Source organism: Drosophila simulans, chromosome X (genome assembly GCF_016746395.2).
Source record: "Drosophila simulans strain w501 chromosome X, Prin_Dsim_3.1, whole genome shotgun sequence".
NCBI classification, from domain to species: domain Eukaryota; kingdom Metazoa; phylum Arthropoda; class Insecta; order Diptera; family Drosophilidae; genus Drosophila; species Drosophila simulans.
This window is the reverse complement of record NC_052525.2, coordinates 9,183,790-9,208,720: the sequence shown is the minus strand read 5'-3', so window position 1 is coordinate 9,208,720 and position 24,931 is coordinate 9,183,790. Positions and strand designations below refer to the sequence as shown.

At 45.0% G+C, this 24,931-nt stretch overlaps 3 protein-coding genes across 8 annotated transcripts in view; 1 reads left to right on the top strand and 2 right to left on the bottom strand.

The window, feature by feature from the left end:
* The window catches only part of LOC6725561 (tyrosine-protein phosphatase non-receptor type 9), a 33,827-nt gene extending 28,358 nt beyond the window's left edge, over positions 1–5,469 (top strand). For all 4 annotated transcript variants that reach the window (XM_039297323.2, XM_039297321.2, XM_039297322.2 and 1 more), the window contains 5 exons: positions 611–1,509; positions 1,571–1,731; positions 1,797–2,026; positions 2,090–2,297; positions 2,361–5,469. In XM_039297323.2, the coding sequence (XP_039153257.1) occupies positions 611–1,509; positions 1,571–1,731; positions 1,797–2,026; positions 2,090–2,297; positions 2,361–2,587 (1,725 nt within the window). In that variant the 3' untranslated portion in view covers positions 2,588–5,469. The remainder of the gene's footprint in view (positions 1–610; positions 1,510–1,570; positions 1,732–1,796; positions 2,027–2,089; positions 2,298–2,360) is intronic.
* A 2,406-nt stretch (positions 5,470–7,875) lies between these two features.
* LOC120285335 (cubilin homolog) lies at positions 7,876–9,823 on the bottom strand. Its single transcript, XM_039297326.1, has 3 exons — positions 9,134–9,823; positions 8,390–9,065; positions 7,876–8,331 (listed from the first exon to the last, which is right to left on the bottom strand). Exons 1-3 carry the CDS (start codon positions 9,719–9,721, stop codon positions 8,078–8,080), a joined length of 1,518 nt encoding a protein of 505 aa, XP_039153260.1. The 5' UTR covers positions 9,722–9,823; the 3' UTR covers positions 7,876–8,077.
* Positions 9,824–10,653: 830 nt separating this feature from the next.
* On the bottom strand, positions 10,654–24,900 carry LOC6725552 (E3 ubiquitin-protein ligase HECW2). 3 transcript variants are annotated; one of them, XM_016173664.3, is made up of 5 exons: positions 24,122–24,900; positions 21,577–24,062; positions 21,340–21,506; positions 13,368–13,556; positions 10,654–13,306 (listed from the first exon to the last, which is right to left on the bottom strand). In XM_016173664.3, the coding sequence occupies exons 1-5, from the start codon at positions 24,510–24,512 to the stop codon at positions 12,232–12,234; spliced, it is 4,308 nt and encodes a 1,435-aa protein (XP_016038695.1). In that variant the 5' UTR covers positions 24,513–24,900; the 3' UTR covers positions 10,654–12,231. The 3 variants fall into 3 exon arrangements, with proteins under 3 accessions (XP_016038695.1, XP_016038694.1, XP_016038696.1); XM_016173663.3 differs by lacking the exons at positions 21,340–21,506; positions 21,577–24,062; positions 24,122–24,900 and adding an exon at positions 17,214–17,737; XM_016173665.3 differs by lacking the exons at positions 21,340–21,506; positions 21,577–24,062; positions 24,122–24,900 and adding an exon at positions 15,718–15,867.
* Between the last annotated feature and the right edge of the window lie 31 nt (positions 24,901–24,931).

Below are 24,931 nucleotides of genomic sequence, written 5' to 3'. Positions count from 1 at the left end.
TGGAAAAAAGCTACTATTCAGATTTTAGGTGGACTAGAAACATTCATTAACAAGGGTGGGGAGGGGGGTGTGTGTGGGGTGGAGCAGTGGCGTTAGCTTAACAAAATCTAAAATCGCAATTCCGAATGCAAAATCTCAGCTGCCCAGTTTGGGGTAAAAGTGCAAGGGTCGAAACTGAATATTAAGCAAAAATGTCAACTGCCACAAATTGATTCTCAGTAAAATGAAATACGAGGGGTTTTCCGTCGACATACATACATACAATATACTTATATATTTGAAAACTTCCTGGAAAATTGCTGCATGCTCCTCTAATTGGTTGCTTACAGCTCGATGTACATTAATCTTACTTTTAATCATGCCGTTCGTGTGTCAATTAGTAAATGAAGTCAATAATAATTGCACGAAACTAATTAAAAATATACCGAGAACCATGGCCATTGAGAGATGGACTAGTTAGCAATTGCTCAAAGGATAGCGATTTAATTCCGAAATTCTGAAAAAATATCCATTTTGGGTTTATTTTAAACTAGAGATTATACTGCCAAAAAAATTTTTACACATTTAAGAGCCAAGTTCTAATCATCAAAACATTCTTTGATCCTTGCAGGGCGGCTATCCAGCGCGTCTGAAGAAGGTCCTGATCGTGACGGCGCCACTGTGGTTCAAGGCACCCTTCAAGATCCTGCGTCTGTTCGTGCGCGAGAAGCTGCGCGAGCGAGTGTTCACTGTATCGGTGCCTCAATTGGCGCTGCACGTGCCGCGCAAGGCGCTGCCCATTCACTTGGGTGGCACGCTGGAGGTCGATCACGCCACATGGTTGCTCAGCTGCCGCCAATCGATGACGAATCGTGAGGACGAGCTGCTGGCCAATATCGTGGGTGTGGGCGGTGGATCCGGATCCGGTTCAGCAGCTGGATCAGCAGTTGTGTCCACCAATGGCACGGAAACCGAGGCCGCAACAACGGCAGCCACGATAATCAGCGCCGTCCACCAGTTGGGCGATAACAATACCACCGTGGTGACGGTCAGCAATGGCGTCGGTCCAGCTGGATCGGCAGCTGGCGGAGCAACGGCAGCAGCGACGACGGCGACGGAACCCAACGAAAATATCACCATCAACGGACTGAGTCCAAGCCACCGGCAGGTGGCGAATCACAGCAGTAGCAGCAGCAGCAGTGCAGCCACAGTGGCCAATCCCCTCAAGCTCAGCACAAGTGGCTCCGCGGACAACAATAGTACCATCACGAACGCCACCACAGCTTCTGGAGCAGCCGGAGCAGCTGCTGGCACCACCACCAATGGCGGCGGCGAGTTCTGGTCAGAGAATCCGCCCAGCAGCGCCTCATCCGGCTTCAGTGATGATGATAGTCTCGCCGGTCAGGAGGGCGATCCCAAGCCCATTGATCAGATTGTTCAGATGGTGAAGCAGCGCGGACGCCATGGTCTGATTAAGGAGTACGCGGACATTCGGAATAGGGCGCCCGAGGGCACCTTCCTGCATGCGAGGTAGGTCAAATGAAATCCTAATTCTACATATCAGATAATAAACGTTCCCATATCCTTGCAGAATGCGGGCCAATTTGACCAAGAATCGCTACACAGACGTCCTCTGCTACGATCACAGTCGAGTGGTTCTGGCACACGAAGACGGCGACGAGCCGTCGGATTACATAAATGCGAATTTCGTCGATGGCTACAAACAAAAGAATGCCTATATTTCAACTCAAGGTAAGCGATGATGACACACTTAATCATATGTATAAACTGTATGCTAATGGAGTTCACGCCGCCAGGTCCATTACCAAAGACATCCCAGGACTTTTGGCGCATGATCTGGGAACAACATTGTTTAGTAATAGTGATGACGACGCGCGTGATGGAGCGCGGACGCGTGAAATGCGGCCAGTACTGGGAGCCGACTGAAGAAAGTTCCTTAGAGTTTGGCGACTACCATGTGCGAACAATTAGCGTTGAGTGCAATGAGGACTATATGGTTGCCTCGTTAGAATTGAGAAACATAAAGGTGAAGCTCTCTAAATAGGGCAACGATAGCGAATATTATAATCACTTGTAATTTTGCCAACAGACTGACGAAATTCGCAATGTCTCACATTGGCAGTTCACCAGCTGGCCAGACTATGGCGTTCCCAGCTCGGCCATGGCCATGCTGAACTTCCTGCAGAAGGTGCGTGAGAAGCAGGCGCAGCTCGTCCAAGGACTGGGCGACACCTGGGCGGGTCATCCCCGTGGACCGCCCATTGTGGTGCACTGCAGTGCAGGCATTGGACGCACAGGTGAGTCGCCAACATTGTAGACAATCCACGTCAGATTTACTGACTATTAAGAACTCTGCACAGGTACATTCATAACCCTGGACATTTGCATATCGCGCCTGGAGGACGTGGGCACGGCGGACATTCGTGGCACCGTTGAGAAGATCCGGTCGCAGCGAGCCTACTCCATTCAGATGCCCGATCAGTACGTGTTCTGTCACCTGGCCCTCATCGAATACGCATATTCGCGTGGAATGCTACAGACGGTCGATCTGGCTGGCTTCGATGAGCGCGAACCGGACTCGGAGTAGGCTAATACTATCAACACAGTCCTTGGACCGGAAAAGGGACGAGGAAACAACTTGTATACAGAATAATTTTATGTTTTACCATTGGAGTTGTAACTTTCTTCGACTAGATGCTCGTCCTGATATGATATAATATGGTATATATGATACGAGAGAAACGATCGGAAGCATAGATAGATTCCGAGACACGGACGAGGGAGATGATGTTGTAGAGAGTAGAGTAAACAATTTACGTTAATCTATTATTTTTTTTTAAATACTATTACACACCAAGCTATAGTTGTATAGCAAAAACATCTATATATAAACATTATTTAAATTAAATTTAAAGTAAATGAAAAACAAATAGCTAAAAATAAAGAAACAAAAACAAAACCAGCAGCATTAGCAAAACAAACAAAAGGCTAAACAAAAGCAAAAAAAAAAACCGAAATTAACAGCGAAGAGTGTTTAACCATGACAAAGTTAACTAGAGTCCGATAAAGTACGGAGTACAACGAAGGCATAAAAGATGAGGATGAGGATAAGGACGACGACCAGGAAGAGCGGGACTAGAGGCCACTCGTGGCGAGCAAACCAAACAAACCGTCCGGCGGACTGTCAAAATCGTAGACGGACCCGAGGCGGAGCGGACAAATTTTGTGCGTTTTCCCCCATCTCAACCGTGTAATCAGATGCAGCGGGCTGCGAATTTCCTAAACGCAACTAAGCAGCTGAAGATGGAGCAGCAGGAGCGGCAGCATCAGCGGCGCATCAGCCAACTAGTTACATAAAATTTATAGCATATGCCTAGATCTACGTACCGCATATAGGAATATGGAATATGTATAACGATTATAAAAATACCAGAAGAAATCAGATTTAAGCACTGTTCAATGTTGTTGCATACGAAAATAGACCAAAATGAACAAGAGAGATTCATCTTCGCCAGCCCAGTCTCCTGGCCGCATCTCCTCCAGATGTGACCGAATCTGATGCCCGAACACCCCCACCCACAAAGCTCTCTTCGCCCCCCTAAGCTGTTAAATGTGTCATTTTGTTTTGTTTTTTACCCTTTTTTTCTAATATTTATACATAGAGCGTAATTAAGTGTATCGAGCAGGAAGTCGTAGTGAATTTTACTAAAAATTATTTTACCAACTAGACGTGAATAGTTGAAAAGCGCAGAAAGCGAGTATTAAAGAGAAATGATTAAGAAACATATATCTAACATGCCTTCTTACCTACATTTTTCATATATGCCAAGCGAATCTAAAACGGAATAATAATCGTAAAGAAAATAAATGAAGGAAAACCAGACATATTTTGTATTACTTTTTTAAAATAACAAGGAGATCTATATTCAATTATGAATCAAGTCAAGAATGGCAGCTTTCTCGAACAGAAGTAAACAGAAAAAGAAGTAAACAGAAGTAAAATGAAAACATAAACGAAATCTTAAGTGTAACAACTATGTGTATGTAATGTCGGTCAGAATGCATTTTCTTCGTGCATCTTTGCGAAAGTATTATAAATATTTACATATAAAACAAATTAAGTGCACATACTGCAACACATCTGCTAAAAAAAAATAAGAAAGATAAATACGTTTTTTTGTCTCATCATGTTTGTATGCATGTAAATATAATACCTACGATATATATAGTATTTTTGGTGCTAACTTAAGAGTTGCCCGCACCGTGCTCCAAACACACAACCCATACACACTCTACCACTCACACGTATATATCATTAGAATTGTAAAAGCTGTGATCAAACCCGAATGAAAGATGCAAGTCGAAATTGGAGCCACAGACTCTCCTCGCACAGCCAGTCAGTCAGTCAGTCAGTCAGACCAGACCACTGAAGTCATACACTCCCTATACTATTTAATCACAGAACAGAACAGAACAGAACCATTTTCAATTCTTTCAAAGGCCTTTTCCTAGAGAAACAAAGAACAAAAAGCAAAAAAAAAAACCTTACCAGATTGCATGATGAATACTACTCACCTCCCAGATCAGATCGATGGATGCTCTATTTTTATAACGCTTGACACTCGGATCATACTGCATATAATCCAAAACCAATCCAAAATTGGGAAGACGCAAAATAATGCCGCGCAGATAACTATAAATATTTTTTGTAGTCTCCAGGCTCGGAGTGAAGGAAAGAATTTATTTAAAAACAAAAAAACAAATTATATATATATATATATACATATATACATATATATCTATATGTAATAACACATGTATGAAAATTAGCAAAATTTCTTCAAGTGTAATGTAAAATTAGCTAGAGTCACAAGCCTTTGTTTTCCGTTCAAACGAAGTGTAAAGAAAATTACTTAGTATGAGTACGCAAAATGTTGCATGTGTCACGATTGCTTTCAGAAAGCTTTGCAGCGCACAACATGCACCTAAAATCAAAACTTAAAAACAACAACAAAAAACCATTTACCAGATGATTGATCGATCGATCCAGCCCACCCTTAACCAACTCTTGACTAAATCTATCCACTAACACCTACTCCCCGCATATTGAATATTGAATACTCGCATTTGTCGCACTTGGATAAGCCACCACTAACCGACCGGAAGACCACTAGCCTCCACCAATCCACTAATCTCCACCCAATCCAGCTCAAAACCACAGGGAGACACTGTACATACACGCGGCAGGACGCCCGTCCGGCAAACCAGTCCACGATCCACACCCGAAACATGGAGATCTTAGTCTAGAGAAATGGTCGCATAATATTTAAGGACATATAAGTATGTGTTATCATTTCATAAGGAGAATCGAGAAACCAAAATACAACTTGATGTAAAAGCAAAATGCATTTTGCAGTTTAAAAAAAAAGCAAATAAAACGTAACAAATGAAAATTGTGTATAAAATGTATGGAAAACGGAATGCTTTTTGTTTAATTTAGTGGTGATTATCATTTTTTCCAGGACAAACTACCAATGGATCGTGACCTTTTGGAATGACCTTTTGGGTAGTAGCTTGGTAGTAGTAGCCTGGTAGCTTAAAAATAAAGTTAAATTTCCAATCAAACTATGTTCAAAAATGGGAACTCTATTTTTGTATGTGCAGTTAGCACTGAATTAACTGCTCAAAACAGATTCTTACATCTATATGACAATTTTCAGCGAAGTTATGTCGAAAATTCCGTTTGTAAATATCAAGTTTTTGGCAAAAGCCGTTCTTTCGAATTTCGTACATCAAATAATCCGTTTTTTTGCCACAACTTTAAAAATAATAGCCTGAATAAGGAATGTTATATCTCGTTGAGTTCGTAATTAAATTTCCAATCAAACTGTGTTCAAAAATGAAAATTCTATTTTTTCGCCATTTTTTGCCAATTTTGATGATGTTACCCCTTACAAAAAATGAAAAAATTGACCCAAAAATGAATTTCCCAAAATCCGTCCAAAAGTGATAGGAGTCGTAAGTATTGGTTATTAGCTGCTCAAAACAGTTATTCTTTCAGGATGCGAATTCGCCGGCGTCGTTTTGATCAAATCTAACTTTATTCCATCTAGTTGGCGTGGGGCTTGCCGTACACGTATACAGCTAGCAATTCGGTTTTTCGAACCCCATTCGTTACTTGGCACAGTTGTAAGACACATCACATTATTTAAAATTCTTACACGGCAAAAGCCGTGTTTCCAAATTTCGTACATTAAATAATCGGTTTTTTTGCCTTAACTATAAAAATAAAAGCCTGAATTTGGAATGTTATACCTTGTCGAGCGTCATGCGTTGCCCCCTGAAGGCCTTCTGCGCCACCATGTCTCTTGTCCGCCGCATGAACACGATGATCAAGCAGGGCGCCGCCCTGCCCTTCAACACCTCCTCCTGCTACGTCAATGCTACCAAGAGGTAGTCGACGGCTGCAACGCCTTCGTGCCCAACATCAATACCAGTATCGCCATCATGACATAAGCGCTTCCAAAAAATGGTAATAAAACCATGAAATTATAAGCAAAGCAGATGCTGTTTTATCAAGAAAACATACTGCTCTAGCAGTATCAATGGGGCTGGACACCAACAAAACCAAAAAGTAGAATCTGAAGTGCAAGGATTACAGATCACTTCAACCAACACCCATTTTGTCCAAGGTCACAACACCTAGTTAAGCACGTTACTCGTAGAGTAAAAGGGTATACTAGATTCGTTGAAAATGATGTAACTTAGTCTCCGACCATATAAAGTGTACAACACGTCGATACGATTCGACCAAAATTTCTTAGCCACACCGAGTTAATTAGCGCGGCGGCTAGAAATTTAAATAAGCTGAATATTAATATTTAATTTAATATGATGAACTTACCACACCGCCACCGGCAAAGGAAAACATGGGGGCGTACCCACCTAACAGAAGGATGTTTCCCAGGATGCGAATCCGCCGGCGTCGTTTTGATCAAATCTAACTTTATTCCATCTAGTTGGCGTGGGGTTTGCCGTACACGTATACAGCTATCAATTCGGTTTTTCGAACCCCATTCGTTACTTGGGACAGCTGTAAGACACATCAATTTGATAAAATAATCTAAAATAATCTATCTAAACAAAAAAAAAATGCATTCAGTAAATCCGTTTTTCCAATATGTAGCTACATTCCGTAAGGAACATCAAGAACTTAAAAATCAAAGTGTAATCGCACAAAGAGCTAGGGATTCTTGGAATCTTTTAACTACACAAGAGAAAAATATCTACCGCGAACAGGTACGTATTCATTTTTTAATTGAAAATTCATATTATGGAGATTATTAATTTGTATCATTTCAGGCGCGCGATGAACAAAATCGGCGTCGGAGAGTGGCAGTACAGGTACGCATTCATTTTTTAATTGAAAATTCATATTATGGAGATTATTAATTTGTATCATTTCAGGCGCGCGATGAACAAAATCGGCGTCGGAGAGTGGCAGTAATGCCAGCGATGCCGTGCCAACAATGCCGTTATTACAAATTAGCATTTTTTGCAGTGATATCGTTTGGTTTTCTTTTTTTGGTTTGGAAATTATCATCCTATGTATTCCCAATCGAAAACCGGGGAAAACCGATAATGGCAGTAATGCCGGGCCAACGATGCCGTTATACCAAATTAGCATTTTCTGCACTGCTTTTGTTTGGTGTTGTTTTTTTGGTTTGGAAATTATCATCCTATGTCTTTTAAGTGAACAAAATAATCAGTTTTTTGTCAGAACATTGCAAATTTTGAAGTTATCCCCACAAAATATGCGAAAAATTACCCAAAAATTAATTTCCATAAATCTTTAAAAAATGATAGGGATCGTTATTCGTTTAGGGCTGAACACTTTTATTGTCGGTTGATTAAAACCTAAAATCTGAACTAATCTTGACAGAATTATAGACATCTTGATCTTTAAAGGTGAGAAGTTGTCCTTACTTAGATGTATTTATTGCAATAAAAATGATTTAATTTTAGGAATTTGATTTCAAGCTTCCTAATACCGATGGCGGCTGAAGAGGAGAGGCGGTTAGGAACCGCTCAACAGGTATCTGGGTATCTGATGGTCGGAGTAGACACCGGCAAAGCGGATCACCCAACCGATACCGTCGTAGTTGACGGTCTTGTGGAAGCGGACGAGCACCTGGCTGCGCTGGCTCTTGTAGTACTTTGGATTGTCCTCGCCACAGAAGCGTCTCATTTCGCGCTCTTCGCCGGTTCCGTCCTGCTCCAGGATTTGCAGGTAGTCCGTGTGACAGGTGGTCTTGGAGCCCAGATTGAAGACTAAACGAGGAACGGATAATTATTAAATGCCATCGTTGTACAATTGGTTCCAACTCACCTTCAAATGTAAGGAATACAACGTTGTTGCTCGGCACGCGGACGATCCACTGACACTCGGAGTTATTGCGCACATTGTTCGGATAGAAGGGATTGGAGAAGATGCCCTCAGTGTTGTAGAACTGACCACCGCAACCAGGACCCTTCTCCACCGGACTGGCCAGATAGGTGAGATCCAGCGAGGTCAAGAACGAGCCAGTCTTCATCTGCAGCCGCAGTTCATTTGCATTGCTGAACAGACTCTTGCCCATGTCCACAAAGGAGCAGACGCGCTGCAGCGATCGATTCGTCCTGTCGAACACCTCCAAATTCTCCATTTCGCAGTCATAGGTGCCGAATATCAACTCGGTGTAGTACAAACTTAAGGTGTAATTAGGTGGTGCCCGGATAATGATGTTGCAATCGGCCGACTGTGATAAATGCACTCTGCCCTGCAGTCCATCGTAGTGGCGCTCTCGGTTGGAGTTCAGGGCGACCTGCAACTGGAATCCGCCACGCTGCTCCAACCACTTTGACCGGAACTTCAGATACACCTCGCTGGACTGGCCATAATAGATGTCCGGCTTCACATTGCCGCAGTACACATGCTCCGTGGCAAAGCCGAGACCGTTCTGTCTGGAGGTCTGGCCATTGAATACCAGATCGGTACCCAATCCCTGCTCCAACAGTGGTGCATCCTGGATAGGGGAAAATATGAGATAATTTAAATTAAAGATACAAATTAAACAAGACTTGTTCAATTCACCTCACTATTGTAGATTTTCAAATAGTCATCCACGCAGCTACCATTTTGATTCGGTCCGTGGAGATCAAAGTTGATGAACTGCACCCTCAGCAGGGAATCGCCCTTAATTTTCCAGAAGCACGACACTCCATTGGGGTAATTGCCACCTGGCGTCCTTGCCGGAGAATTAATGGTGACCTCCGTTGTGCCATCCGCACTCAACGTAATCTCTGAACTGCCGCATAGTCGGGGAATAGCATTGATGGTCACCTGGAAACCCGTATCCGTCACCTCATTATCGGTGACAAAGCGCATGTAGAGCGTATGCCTGGTGGATCTCAAAGTGGGCGGTTGATTCTGGCCACAAAAACGCCCGATGATGTCGGCAAAGGTTCCGCCACCATCGCGCAACTCCACATAATCACTGCGGCATCCGTCCGAGTCTTGGACATGGAAATTACTAAACTCCACGCTTATCTGCTGATCAGGATTCACCCGAAATACTATTTGGCAGTCCAAATCGTTTTGATAACCGCCAGCGTTGTTGAATTTGCTATAGACATAACGCGATGATCCGTTCAGCGAGATCTTCTCATCGCAATTTGGCATTACGCGCACCAAGGCACGGAATCCCCTCGAAGGATCCCGGTCATCCGAGAAGCTGTGTATGATGCCCCGCTCTTGCGAAAATTGACCCAAAAATTGATTTTCCTAAATTCTTCAAAAAGTGATAGGGATTGTTAGCACTGGCAATTAGCTGTTCAAAACAGTTACTCTTACATATATATGACTATTTTTAGCGAAGTTATGATGAAAATTCCGATTGTAAATATCAAGTTTTCGACAAAAGCCGTTTTTCCGAATTTCGGTCATTAAATAATCCGTTTTTTTGCCTCAACTTTAAAAATAATTGTTTAAATATGGAATGCCCTATCTCGTTGTGCTCGTATTAAAATTCCCCATCGAACTGTATCCACAAATGGAAATTCTATTTTTTGGCCATTTTTTGCAAATTTTGATATCCAAAAATTCGAAAATTGACCCAAAAATTAATTTTCCTAAATTCTTTAAAAAGTGATAGGGATAGTTTGCAATGGAAATTAGCTGTCCAAAACAGTTATTCTTTCGTCTATATGACAATTTTCAGCGAAGTTATGACGAAAATTCCGTTTGTAAATATCAAGTTTTTGGCAAGAGCCGTGTTTCCAAATTTCGTACATCAAATAATCCGTTTTCTTGCAACAACTTTAAAAATAATAGCCTGAATATGAAATGTTATACCTCGTTGAGCTCGTAATTAAATTTCCAATCAAACTGTGTTCAAAAATGAAAATTCTATTTTTTCGCCATTTTTTGCAAATTTTGATGATGTTACCCCTTACAAAAAATCCGAAAATTGACCAAAAAGTTAATTTTCCTAAATTCTTCAAAAAGGAATAGGGATCGTTATTCTTACATATATATGACCATTTTTAGCCAAGTTATGGTGGAAGCCCGTCGAATATATATATCCATTTTATAAATAATTGATACGATCAAGGTTTTGCTTTTGAAGTAAAAGGCTCACATTTATTTATTTGTAATTATAATTAATTTGTTCATAAATACACGCACATTAATAGTTCATTAAAACAATCTTCATTTATCAATAAGTAGTTCAAAAAGCGTTTTCTTTCTTTCTCTGTCTCTTTCACTGCCTTTAGCTCTGTCTCTCTCCATCTCCGTCGCTTTCCGTATTAACTAATGCCAAAAATACATGTAAACAAATCACCATTTAGTTACATTTTCGTTTCGTTCTTGCTTTCGATAAATACTTATCATAAAAATTTGTTTTCTTTTTTATTTGTTTTTGCTTTTGGTATTCAATTAATTAGCTATGTTGGAAATTTTGTGTTTTCGTTAAATATAATTCATATTATCGTTAATTGTATGCGCCGAAAAAACCAATAAAGCCGAAGCAACGCACTGGACCAATTCGTAATCGTTGGCAAAACAGCAGCCAAGTTTTGTATATATAAGCCCGATCGCAGCTGCCATGTGCAGCCTGTCCTGGCCAGAGTCAAGTCAGTTGGTCAAGTGGCAGGCGGGGATGCACACGAAAGCATCCACATGGGCCGGTTGTTAAGGGGTTTGTAAATTCAAAAATAATTTACATAGTTTTTGGGTAAAAGGAGAGGGGTAAATATAAATATATATACATACATATATATATTTATCTATATATGTTATAATAACTGACATCCACAATGCGCTTATTTAGAATGTGTGTTCAAATTTGAGTTTGAATTCGAGTTTAGGCTCAAACAACATTATAAGCTAATTAAGTATTGGCGTAGAGTTGCTCTGCTCTCTTTCTTTGGGAACTGCTTAACTGGATCTGGAGCAGCGTTTACGCGTCGTAAATTTCTCTAGAGGCAGTTGGCATCGTTTCGAGTGTGTAAATCAGGCAGAGTCAAGCGAAGGATACTTAGGCTTAGAAGTTATCCGGGGGCGTGTAGATCTTAGGACTAATGACTGGCGGCGCTGGCAAGCCGTTTTGCTCTTGAGGTAACTTCCATTCAGTGAACGGCAAACGAAGGCGAAGGCAAATTGTCTACGAACTAGTGGGATGCCATGCCTAAAGTAGCAAGTAGTAGTCTATGGCTAGGCTTTTAAGTATTGGCTTTACAAAATTGTTCATTTTGGAAGGGGGGCGGGTAACCTACGTATATAAATAACTACAGTACAATTATGAGTTTTGCAGAAATCCCAGTGGATTTTAATAGCATTTAGGAGCCTAGAAATAGCTAACAAATTCGAAGATTTATTACCTAAATGTATTCGTAACAAGTGCTATTTTTAAGAATAATCATCGGAAATTAAAATAATCAATAACGGTTAAGATTTAAAAAAAAGTGGACTGTAACTTTAAACCTAATTTACAAAGAATTCATTGCTATTTTTTAAAAACACCAACTTTTGGTTTCCAAATCCCTAGGATTTCTGCACAGCTCTCGAATTTCTAGACTTAGGCAAGTCATAAAAACTTCTAAAATCGAAATAAAGCGTTTAGGGGTGTGTTCTGTGTATGTGTATGTGTATGAGTGTGTGTGTTTGTGTGTGGGTTCCATATCACGTGTCTACTCAATGCCGAACGTGTTGGTCTCCTCGACGGCCAGCAGCAGCTTCTCGTACAGCAGTTCGGGTGTTGGATAGGGCGGCAGATCCAGCCGATTGAAGCAAGTGTGGGCACGAGGCAGTGCATTTGGCTTGCCCCACTTCTCGATGCAGAAGCGCCTCGGGCCAGTCGATCCGCGCAATGCCGAGAATCCTTCGTACGGGATGCTTGAGGTGCCAGTCACAAACTGAAGCAGACGAAGGCGCTGCTCGTTGCTGAAGCGCTCGATAACCTGCCAGAACCACACGATTACCTGGTGGTTATCGTGGTAGCCAGAACGATACTCTGTGTTCAGGCGCCAATCGTTTGTGTCTATTTCCGCAGTGCCGGCAATAACCAGTTCCAACTCCCGAGCATCAAAGACGGAAACGAGGCGCGAGTCGATCACCTCGTAAAAGCCGCGCACCAGCGACTCGGTCTGCTCCTGAACACCGCGCTCCAGACGCCACTTGATCATGCGCTCCAAGTACTCCTTTTTGTTCTTCTCGTTGATGATGATATTCTTGCCACCGGGCTTCAGTTCCCTGTCCACCACACTGCCAAGCAGTTCCTCTGTGACACAGAACGTTAGTCCAAGATCCACGCCCGTGCCGATGTCATTGTCGCGTATCCACTGGAGCGACTGATGGAACTCATTGTCCAGCGACTCCAAGTCACTGAGAGCCACGGACAGGCGCAGCAGCGCCTTATAAAAGGGACGCGTGAAGAAAGCGTCCAGTAGATACTGATGTACCAGTGCCAATCCCAGAACTCGTCCACTAAAGCGGAACCAATCGTGGCAGTTATCCACGAAGGCCGACAACGGCGACACCTGCACGGTGTACGTATCGTTGGCGGAGTACTCGAACAGTCCGTAGTACGGATTGAACAGCTCGCGCGAGAGTAGGAAGAAGAACTCGCGTGAGGGTCCGCCGTAGTCCAGGCCCTCCTCCGTATCCCAGAGCACGGCGAGTCGGCCGCGTTGCAGGTCCTTCTTGTTGGCGGACATGATGCGGCGGAAGGCGTCCTCCAGCAAATGGCTGCGACGAATGTGTAGTCTTCAAAATGATAACGCAGATTAGTATGGCTTAGTCAACAGTTTGGTAATGCGATTCTTACTTAAGCTTGTGTGGTCCTTGTCCGTAGCCTTTGGACTCTAGTTTTCGATAGAAACTGCGCAGCTTGGCCTCGAAATCCCTGCGAAATGGTGGCGGCGCACGCTGTGGCATCCGGGAGTTCAGGACCGGCGATCCCTGCGGACTGCGCTCTTCAATAGGAACAAAGCCCATGATCTCCTGCTCGAACAGGCTGTGTGAAACATAGAAATTCAAATTAGTTGTACTCGTCGCACACAGCGGTTAACTAACTCCGCTGATTGGTCATAAATCTACGGCTAGAACACTCCGCTATCGGTGGCGTCACTTTCGCCCCAGCGGCCCCAGGCGGTGCTATTGATGCTTCATGGCTAATCCGGCAATTGATTAGCCCACGCGGCAGAGCAATAGCACATCCGACAGGCCGGAAAGGACGCCAATCCGCATACGGAATGTGGGTTGATAGCGGATTAAGGAGATAAATGCGCTTTTGACTTGGGACTTGAGCATATGGGATAACTGAGAGAAAATCCAAGATCATTGCAATTTCTCTGAGTAAAGCCAATAAGACTATATTTTCGATACTGACGTGTCAAATCTTTAAGAACTCAATGAAGGAAGTCATAAAATGACAATCAATTAAAATTCAAGAACTAATTGATCTGCATAATTATGGCAACATTTGTAGCTTCGCATATGAATGTATATAAACACTTGTTCAGGCTGAAAAATCATGCGATTGCAGCTGGCTGATACGTCACTCGACGCGACATATAGAACCGATTCTGGTGTCGACCCATTTGCATCGAATTTAGCGGTGATGAAATCAGACCACAGATGAAAAGATGAAAAGGTCAGCGGGGCAAGTGATTTGTCATGGGCATTAATATGCGACTTGAATACATGCGACTGAAGAGCGATCGATTCATTATTCCGCCCCTGGATGGCCACGCCCACGGCCACGCCCCTAGGCATAGGCCAAAAGACCGTCAAAGTTTTCTCACCGCCAGGCGGAAGAATCGCTCGATTTCCAATCAATGCAATCGATTAGGTCAAAAATGCGACCTTCGCCCAAAAGCCAGAACACACTTTTCCTTCCCCGTTTGTTTTTGTTGTTTAGTTCGTTAGTTAGACCAATCGAATATTAACTATTCCGATTCTAAGTAGTTAATCCATAATTTAAATTGATATTTGGTTGCGCCTTTTGCTTTTGCTCCGCCGGCCTTCAACTTGAAATTGAAAATTGGCCAATTAATAAGGCAAATTATGGCGGTCAACCGCACTTGCGGCTAGGTGCTATATACACATATATAAATAAATATATATAAATATATATTTTCAGGGGATCGGATCGGTTTAGATTGCCTGCGGTCGAACGGATAGTGACAACAGTTTCGGCTGCAATTATCGCCCGCTCGGAAGTGACTAATTCCCCAATTGAAACTGGGCTCATTAGCAATACTTTTTGGCACTTTTGCGCAGATGGAAATGGAAACGGATCAATTAACGGGGCTGTACTGTACACATGCCGTGTCAAATTACTTTCAAATTGATTAAAATTCTTGCAAAATTATTGGAACAACAGGAAGCGGCAATTAACGCATATTAAAATTTAAATTAAACGCAAAACAAAAGTGACACCCAATCGCGCCCAACAAAGAATCACACAAATGCCATTGTGCGATGTGCCACCGAGCGATGCGATATGCGTATATGCCTATGTACATATGTGGGCGTTTTGGTCTAGGGGGCGTGGCTGGTACGTAGTAATATTTATAAACACTTAATGCAATCGCTTCAGACAGTCGGTCGTTGACTTGGTTTCCAAAGAAAGTCAACAAAAGTGCGGAAATGCTGAGGGATTGCCTTTGATAAAGTCATTATCTAAAGAATAACTTTCTTTGGCTTTGAGAATCTTTACAATATCATTACTCTATTGGATATAATGTAAATAGAATTGAATATAATCTATATAATATACATATATATATATATAAAATAAGCTAAATTGTATGGGTCGTTCGTTTGAAAATCCCCCACTTTGGCAAAAATAATTCGGTTTATGCGGGAAGGGAACTACAGTTCCCTCTTCACTTTCCACTCCACTATCATCCAGCAGACTTATGTCTTATGCATATTTAATAACCAATTTACGAATGCACCACACTCTCACTTCACTTCACCCACATTATGCCAGGCGACAACATAGGAAATTATTCGCTAAATATTCGGAATTGCCGCGAACTCATATGAAATATGATATGAAGGGGAAGTGCTTTTATGCTGGTCGATGGATCCATCAGTAGTCAGTTGGAATAAAGCAAATATTTACATAGGTTAGCGCAAGAAACCAGAATCTCTGGCGACTCACTCACTTTGCCCTGTTGTGGAAGGCTTGGAGTAACTTGGAAAATATATCCATTTGAAGGCTTGTAAATCCGAAATGGATTCTCAATTAGCAGCGCACTAAATCCACATAGAACCGAGCACCGAAAAAAAAAATTAATCACAAACTGCGGATATCGAGTCACAACAAAAAACTTTGGAATGGGTAAAACGATTCACAGTCGAACTTAAACAAACGGCCAACTGATTTGGATTTCCAGTTCACTTCGTACCCAAGCTGCAGCACCTGGTGCATTGGGTGGGGGCAAAAGGAAGGGGGCCACCGATACCACTCATAAGCTGATAAGACTGCTGGCGATAATGGAGCCTTAACCCATTTGTGTTTTTTCTTTTTCGGCTGATTATTGGATGAGTTTTTGGGGTTGATATGTATATAATTTGAGGATTGTTATATTTTGTCCCAGGAATAAAAAAAGTCCGCATCTTATAGTCCTTAACAAAAGATTTATAGCGAGCATTCTCAAAAAAAACTTTGGGACACTTGAAATCTAATCCGAAATAATTGAAATTACAACACTCGACGATTGACCAACCTGGCAGTTGGTAAAATCTACGCCAGATAAGCTATAAACAAAGTGCCCAACCGATCAACCACCAATCAATTGGGTAATATAAACAAACCACTTGAGTGGCGCGCATATCCTTGAGGTTTTCCGTCTCGCATAACATGGATCTCTGCAATTGGACACTCGGCATAGTAGAAGCAATGGGTTCCCACATACCCCAACAATAAATTACTCATAATTTGTGCTAACTGTTTACTTGGCATTCCGCAGCATTCCTGCAAACGAAGGGAACCGGAGTGGCATCCAGATCGTAATGCTGTAACGTGGGAATGGAATGGGAGCCGGCGATTGCAATCGGAGATCTCTATGCCACGGATAGGATAAGTGCCGGGCCGGCGGGGCGGAATGGTAAACAAAATCGGATGCAACTGGGGGACAGGATGTGATCTCGTTTTGCATGCGCTGCACTTTCGAGCGCTTTTTGCGGAAAGTGCATGGGAAACGGGAGACTGGTCACTGGATGAGATGAGTAAACACTTCTTGGGATGACTCAAAAACAAGATATAGAATGTTGCGAAATAGCAAAATAGTGCTTGAGTTTAGACATTAATCAGTTAGGTGAGGAGCTTAAATCACTCTCTTTTTAAAATGGTAAAAAAATGAAATATGGTGAAAAGGAAGCTTAACCATTAAAATATCTATAAAATAATGTAACTAATAGTCTTTCTACAAATCTTGATAACGATATCCTTTCTGTTCATTTTCTATATTTTTATTCTATTTCCTTTAAATATTTAAAGCCTAATGATTGACCAAGAAAAAGTACCCGAAACTGATTGATTGGTAATCGAAGGGTACTTCACCGCCAATCGATGAGTAAAGGTGGTAACTTAGCCCTTGCCGTGGGGATTTACTGGTTACTAAGATTACGAGGTTCGGTTAGCGATTGATCTACTTACACAGCCCACACGATGTAGGCAGCCTTCGATAGAAAGCCCATTTTGTTGTGCGTCCCAAGTCTTGAGCACCAAATAGTTAACCATCACTGAGATCACTCCGTGCCGTTAGAATATTCCGCTAACCGATACGGCAAAAAAAAAGGCTCGAAACGGTTGCGTATCGGGTGGTATCGGTTATCAAGCGGATAAACAAAAACAAAAAGCACATAAACGATAGACTGTGTGCTCACGCTCCGGCTGTTGAAATGCTTCTGGTGATAGAAGCTCACTATCCGACGAACGGAACGAAGTCGCAACAGATGCGACAGAAGCGGTAGTAGCGGTTGGAACGGTTGAAGCGGCAGCAGCGTCCAAACGAACGGAACGAAGCCGGCGGAGTCAACGATAAACAATAATGAAATAGTTTCACAAAGCAAAGCTTCCCAAAACAGGGTGGATTCGGATATATTCCTTGTCGATTCCTATATACAGCATATAGCTAATAGCTAATAGCATATAGCTGCTACCCGAATGACCGACGAATGCAGAATGCTGGCGTTTGTCTAGCCGCCCAGCCGATAAGTATGAATTTCGTTTCGATTCAATTTAAGCGGCAAAGGAAATTATTTAATTACTCGCTGGTTTTGTTTTCGATCGGCTTTTCGTATCGCCGCGTACCGCTGGAGTTCTGTTTTCAGCTCTTTGCCGTTCGCCGTGCAAGGCGGCGTCGCTCGGGACGGTGCAGCGCTGCTCCAAACGACGCCGCCGATGAGCCAGCAGAATCCGCCGACGCACAGTGGTCACGAGTGGGGTTGCAGATCAGGAATTTGCTTATAAGTGGACAGGGATTATTGAGAACTCGACTTGGGGGACTGAAAGTGATGGAACTAAAGAGAACTTCTAATATCTAGTGAAAGTATGTTCCAAACTTATGATATTCCCAAAGGATAAAATATGTTACAAACTGGTTGTCTTTAGACATAATAATAATGTATATATATAATATATAATGTATGTATAATATAATATAATAATGTATGTATACATAATAATGTATAATTCAATATTCGAAAGTTATGTGCTTGATTGGTAACGAAATAAGTACCTATTTTTAACCTAAGAAACTATATCTTTAGACCTCCTTGATTACTATAACTTCCTAGTTACAAACAAAAGATCTCGTTTATATTAGAATTCTTCTAAAATCCGAAAACTCTGCTCCACTGTACCGGCAGTCAGCTGTTGCCGGCATGACTACGGCTTCGTTTTGGGTTCGGGTATTGTATTTAGGTTTGGGACTGCGATTGAGTCACCCCCACGAGGAGTGCACTTCAAACGATCGACGACAGCCCCATCCCCATTGCATTACCCATACCCATGCCCATTCCCATTCCCATCGCAATCCATGGCATGTGGATGGGTGAGTGTGTGGCGTTGGTCATGGTTATAATTGCCCGCTCATCACTCCACCGCGACAACCACTCCCACTTCCACTTCCACACTCCGTTTTCAACTGGAGCTAACATTCATATGCCACGCCCTTTAGCACGCCCCAAAACGGAAGCCAGCCACAACAAACCGCAAACAGACGCCGGCCACTGTTTGGGTGTCTCCATGACTGCCGCCTGCCCCAACGTTGCCATGTTTCCATGTTCCACCGCCTCAATGCTCCACTGCTTGAATGCCTCAATGCCTCGATCATCCCATGTCCCAATCGAACTGCACGCAAGCGCAGCCGCCCAAAAGCCCAATGAACTGTAAACGAGCAGCAAACAATTGAGAAAAAAGCGAATGTTCCCTTCTACGGGTCAAATTTAAACGGCAAACAGCAGTTAGGCCAACTCCGCCGCCAACTTCCTGCTTCCAAAAATAGTAGATGAATATGCCAATACCCTGCTGAAAATATATATATATCTATAAATTCAAGCAGTTCTTGACCTGCTCAATCGGCCGACATCTATTTGAACTACTTTTGGGTAATCCACGTTTCTAAAACTATACTACTTTTTTTTGGTGTCTAAAGAACGTATGGCAAATTCTTTATACAATAGCGTCCATCTATTTCCCTAGGAAAACTAGATATACCCCCAGGAAGAGCACCCAAGAGACCAACTGCAAACTTGTCAATGCCTCGACGACAGCGAACGATGAAGTTCAACTCTGCGAGGGTGCCGATGATAATGATAATGATTATGAGGTAGTACAACTTGCTGATGACGATGACGACACACGGCCACACCCCCGCTGGAAAAATGAAGAACTGGGAAAAAAAACTTAGGATCGGACGGGACTCGAAATTCAAAATTGGAGTTGCTATATGCTATGTGCTATAAATTATGCTTGATTTGGAATTGGGTTAAATTGTGAACCGGGCGCGGGGAATTAGCGGATTAGTGGGGCGGCTGCGGAATTTATGGGGCAGCTGCTGCTAAAGCTTTAGGGCGTTGCCCTGCCACCGAAAGGGAGGCGTGGCTGCTGCGAAATCGGAATGCCCCAAGATCGCTCAATAAATATATACGCGATATATGTATGTACATATATATTTTAAAGCCACTCAGCTATTTATAATTCACCGGCAAAAGCATTTAGGCATTTAGCCAACTGTCGAAATGTGTAGATAAGTAAACGCGTGTATTTGTAGACTCTTGGTGGGCATATTAATTGCACTGGGCGGCGGGGTGTTGTCTCATCGCCACTTGGATGACTAATGGCCAAGTCCAGATTGTCTGAGGCTGCGGCGGATACCGATCTCAGCCCGCTCGGAAGCGGAGTTGTGCACTCTTAATTTCCAAGATTGTGTAAATACTTTCGCTAACAAGATCGTACGGGTGTCACTCTGCGCAATACAATATGCTTTAAATGAACCTACAAATTAACTTATTCGTTTCGTTTTAACAAACGTGTTGAACTAACGAACAAAACGGCAATTAATCAAACTTACTTATTTCTTGACTCTTTCTTTGCCAAAAGTTCTATTGAACGATTTCCTTGTTTCAAGTGGATTTAATTTAGGTGAAAAAATATACAATCAAATTATGGTTAGCTAAGTTATAACTTTTTGGCCTTGGTAGCCTTGATTTCCAGAAAGGCCTATAATTCAACCTATTAAAAGATCTAAATCATGCGTCAAAGTTTCGCAGGATTCTTCCAAATTCTTTCAAGTTTATCAACCAAACCAGATGTGCATAGTATACCCAGTCGAATAAATACGTTTGCATTGTAAAAACTCCCACGACTCGTTTGCCAATGAAGCGCGACAATTTGGCTAATTGAAATGCAATCAAATGGCTCAATCGGAATGGGAATCAGAATGGTTGGTGGCCAGCATGGCGGAGTAATCGACAGCGCAGTTTGGGAGAATGAGTGGCGGGGCGACTTAATCTCTCGACATCGATTTCCATTTTGCTGCCGCCGAGATTGGGATTAAGATTAAGGTCAGCGCAATGTGCATGCGGATTGACGTGCTGCAGTGCAGTTCCTCAATTTTTGTGGCAAATGTACATTGATTTCGTTGTGTTATGTCTCGCAGAAACACGGTCAATTAGACAATAAGCAATGGGATTAGAAGCCAAGACGATGGCGATGGCGAAGTGCTAGCCTTGCCTTGCCGTTGGTAGGTGGCTAGTCCGCTTGCATTGTTGGACGCGTTTGGCGTTTTGGAAAATTAGCCAGCGACCTTCGACACGATTTTCAAAAACAATTAAACCCACTAGCAGCACTCATATGCGGCGCACTCAACCAGGACCGCCGCCAAAATCGATTGAAGCCAACCGAACCAGCCAGCAGCTACAAATCAAAGCCGAAGCCAAAACCAAAACTAATTCGAGCCAAGAAAATGACGCAGCAATGCACTTTCAGGCCAGATGGATTCGGCCTGGCCTGGTGTGGAACCTTCGTCAAGTGCAGGTGGAGCCATTGGCTGACGGCCACCGGTGCGTCATGTGAGCGGGACTATATGGCAGTGGGTTCATTAGCACCTCGCCAGTTCCGAGGGCTCACCTCCACCTGTCTGGCTGGCGGAACAATTCGAGTATTACACTTAGCAAAAGAACAACAATTGGATATAGACGGTACACACGATCTATAATCTCCGGTACGGTCCATAGTCATGTTAAGTAACTATTTCTATTGCAATCAGGTCACTCACCTCAGCAAAATGGTCAGTTGTAGGTCATGGCCCAATCTCTCGAGAGCGGGAACACCCTCCACCCGCAGTATATTGATTTTCTCACGCAGCTGGCGGGACATTGTGTGCTGGCCCTGGCGCTCTCGCAGGATCTCCAGGATGTTCGGCTGGCGCAGGAAGGCAATAACCTGGAAACAAAGATGTGTAATCAATGGAAAGTTCAAGCTTTTATATTTGAAGACCGAACGCGAAACGCACCTTTTCGTTGTAGGCGATGGGCACATCTTCGTACCCGGCTGCAGTGGCGCCCCCGCCGGCCATTCCAGCGGCACCATACGCGGAACGATCGGCGTTGAGGGCACAGGAGATGGCTGCCGTTGTGGTGCAGTTGTGGCCATGTCCATGGTTACTTCTGGACGAAGAGGACGACGATGAGGGCCTCGGCGGAGGCAAGGGCGGCACACCGGACACCGAAGATGCTGGACTGGCGTTTATATGCCCACTGGTGGCGGACAGGCAGTTGCCATCCACCAGATCCGGATAGTAGTAGCCCACACCGGACTGTTGCTGCGGATGCTGTTGGCGATGGCGCACCACACGAGGACACTCCACGGGCAGACGAGGATCCATGAACGAGGTGCGACGGTGCTGGTGGTCAATAAAGAACTGCTTGCCCGATTGATCCAGCTTGGTCTCCCAGCACGAGGGCAGTTCCCTGCTCATCTGGGCGAATGTATTAACTAGCGCCACCAGATCCTTGTTGTACTGATACCGCTGGAAGCACTGCGGATCGCGTCGGATGCGCATGACCATGTGCTTCAGTGCGGCATTGCGATTGTAGATGGCCAATGCAGCTTCGTTGGTGTGCAGCAGAGAGTAGAAATCCGCGCGGCAGAGCATCAGGATGGCTGGATGTATAGCCGTGGCGGGCGGAGGAGGGACTGGAGCTGTGGAATTGGCATTACTATTCGCAGAGGTTGGCAGGTTGTAAAGCTGCGCAGCTCTACTCTCATTGGTAATGGTGCGTCGTATGCTTTGATACCGCCTATCCAGCTGCTGGCGATGGTGTTGTTCTCTGCCTGCTGGTCCTCCACTTGGCGCCGCTCCTGGTCGTTGCCAGGAGGTTGTTCGCGTTGTGTGATCGATGTAGAAGATGCGTCCGTGGCTGTCCATACGCGCCTCCCAAGCGGGTGGCAATGGTGGTTCTCCAGCGGCTCCAGCTCCACTAGACCCGGATACCGTACCCGATCCGGGTTCCATGAGAGCGGCTCCAGCTGCTGCTGCTGCCGCCGCCGCTGCTGCGGCTGCACTGCGTTCTGGAATGGAGGGCAGGCGGGTGCTGCTTATGTGCACAACTTCGTCTGGCTGCTCCTGACCCTGCTCCTGGCCACCATCTTGCAGATAGATGTAATCCAATTGACTAGAGACGGCTGGAGGATCCGAGGGGATCGCCCCTCCGCTGGCGAGGCTGGAATTGGCAGTGACGGCTTGGAGGCGGGCATGCCGCCGGGCATGGTGAGTAGGTGTTGGTGGACATACCAATGGCGATCCGGTTGCTCCTCCCGTAACACCAGCTCCTGCTCCGCCGCCTACACGTTTGAGCAGCCGCTGCTGCGGTCGCTGACCATGGAATGTTGGAGTTCCGGGCGGCACCACATCCTGCAGAGCTCCACCCACTCCTCTGCCTCTGGTGGGCGAGTGCTGCTCTGGACTCAGGCTGATATCCAATGGAGAGGCACTGCGCGTGGAACAGCCCGAAGGAGGACTTCGCGGACGTTTTGGAGAGAGCAGAAGGCGTGGCGAGGCTTGCTCCTCCGATGAACTGGCCTTGCCATTGGAAAGGGCACGGGTGAGCGGACGGTGCTGGCGCAGATACGGAAATTGCAGACTATTCGGCGACGAAGACGACGATCCAACTGCCGAGGAACTTGGGAAGGTGGGGAACTCATAGCTCTGGTGGACCGGCACCTTTTGTGTGCTAATTGTGTTGATGTAGCTATCGGGTCCGATCTTTTTCTTCAGCAGCGGCTTAAAGCGCACAGGCGGCGTGGCCAGGGGTGAATTGTTCGAGCTTCCACTGCCCTGAGCCATCTCCTCGGCCAGTCGCTCGTCCGTGTCCAGGATGTCGAACTGAAAGACATCGCCCTGAAGCTTCAGATCCCGACCAACAGCACGCGGCGGCCAAGAGCGTTCCAGCGGACGATGCTGTGGTGGCGAGGGCTGTCGAAGATGGTGATGCTGCTGCTGTTGCTTCTGCTGCTGCTGCTGACGGCGCTGCACATGGGCACTGGCCTGGAGGGCAGCAGCGGCTCCCAGAAGACTCTCCACGGCAGCCGCCTCCTCGTCCTCCTCCTCATCCACCTCCTCGTCCACTTCAGCCATGCTCAGAGTATCCACCATTTCAGCGGGCACTGTTTCGAAGCATTCGCGTGCTACCCACAGATTAAAACCGTCTCCATTAGCATTGGACAGTGTTGTGGTTGGCGCACCCGCCTTGGTCTTCTTCTTGGCTCCGCTCAGGGGCGTGGAGCCACCGCTTTGGGGCGACAGGGTCCAGGACTTGCGACGGGCGCCACCGCCCACACTGCTGCCGCCGTCACTGCCAATGCTGCCATTGTAGGAGTTGGTCGGCGAGAGCGTGGCATTGTTGGCCGGCGTCTCGCAGGATTTGGTGGAAAGCAGCGTCTGGTGGTGGCGCGGTTCCCTGGGCTCCTTTGAGCCTGAGGGCATTTCTTCTTTCGGAGCTGTTAGAGAAGCAAGTGGATGAGTGGATGAACTCGCTCGTCAGTCTCAAGTTACTTACAGGCTTCACTGGGCTGCGACAGTGCGCAGGCGCCCAGCTGCTGCTGCTGCTCCTCCTCCTCTGCCACGTCCTGATTTCGCGATGCCAAGGGCGGTTCCTGTTCCTCCACTTCGCTGACACTCACCTGGACATCGTTGGTCAGAGTAAGGGCACTCTGGAAGGCCTGTTCCAGCTCGTCACTTTCGTTGCCGTTGCGCGCCTCGTAGAAGGCCTCCTCATCTTTGGGATCATCATCATCGTCCTCCTCTTCCTCCTCCTCGTCATCTTCCTCTGCCTGCTCCTCCTGCTGCAGCAGCCTGACTGCAATGGGATCCACTGGACTCCTGTCTGCCAGGCAGGCGGAAGATGCTGCCAGTGGCTGTAAGGGTACCGGTGCAGCTGGTGGCTCCATTGGCTCGTTTGCCTCCTGGTCTCAAGATGTGCTCTTCCTCTTTCCCAGGACCCTTGCTCTTCTTCTTCCTGGTCCACTACCACCACTGCCACCCCGCCCCCGCTCCCCGCCCAGGGTTAACAGTTACAGTTACAGCTGCAGTTGCTCTACTTTGGCGTTCTGATGCTTGCTGCCTTCCGACCGGAGCATTTCGCGTCCTCCAGCCATTGAGTCCAGTTCTGGTCCGTGCTGTGCTGTGCTCACTGCCCGCAAGGCCGTGGCGCACACTTTAGTTGATCAATTGTTAATTTAAGGATTGCAAAAGCTAAATAAAATATATATTTCGGGTCTAGTGCAATGTGACCAGATGCCAATGGCATAACAATGCCCGCGCGCCAGACTGGCCATCTATCTGGTGCCGCAAAGCCAGTTGCATCGAT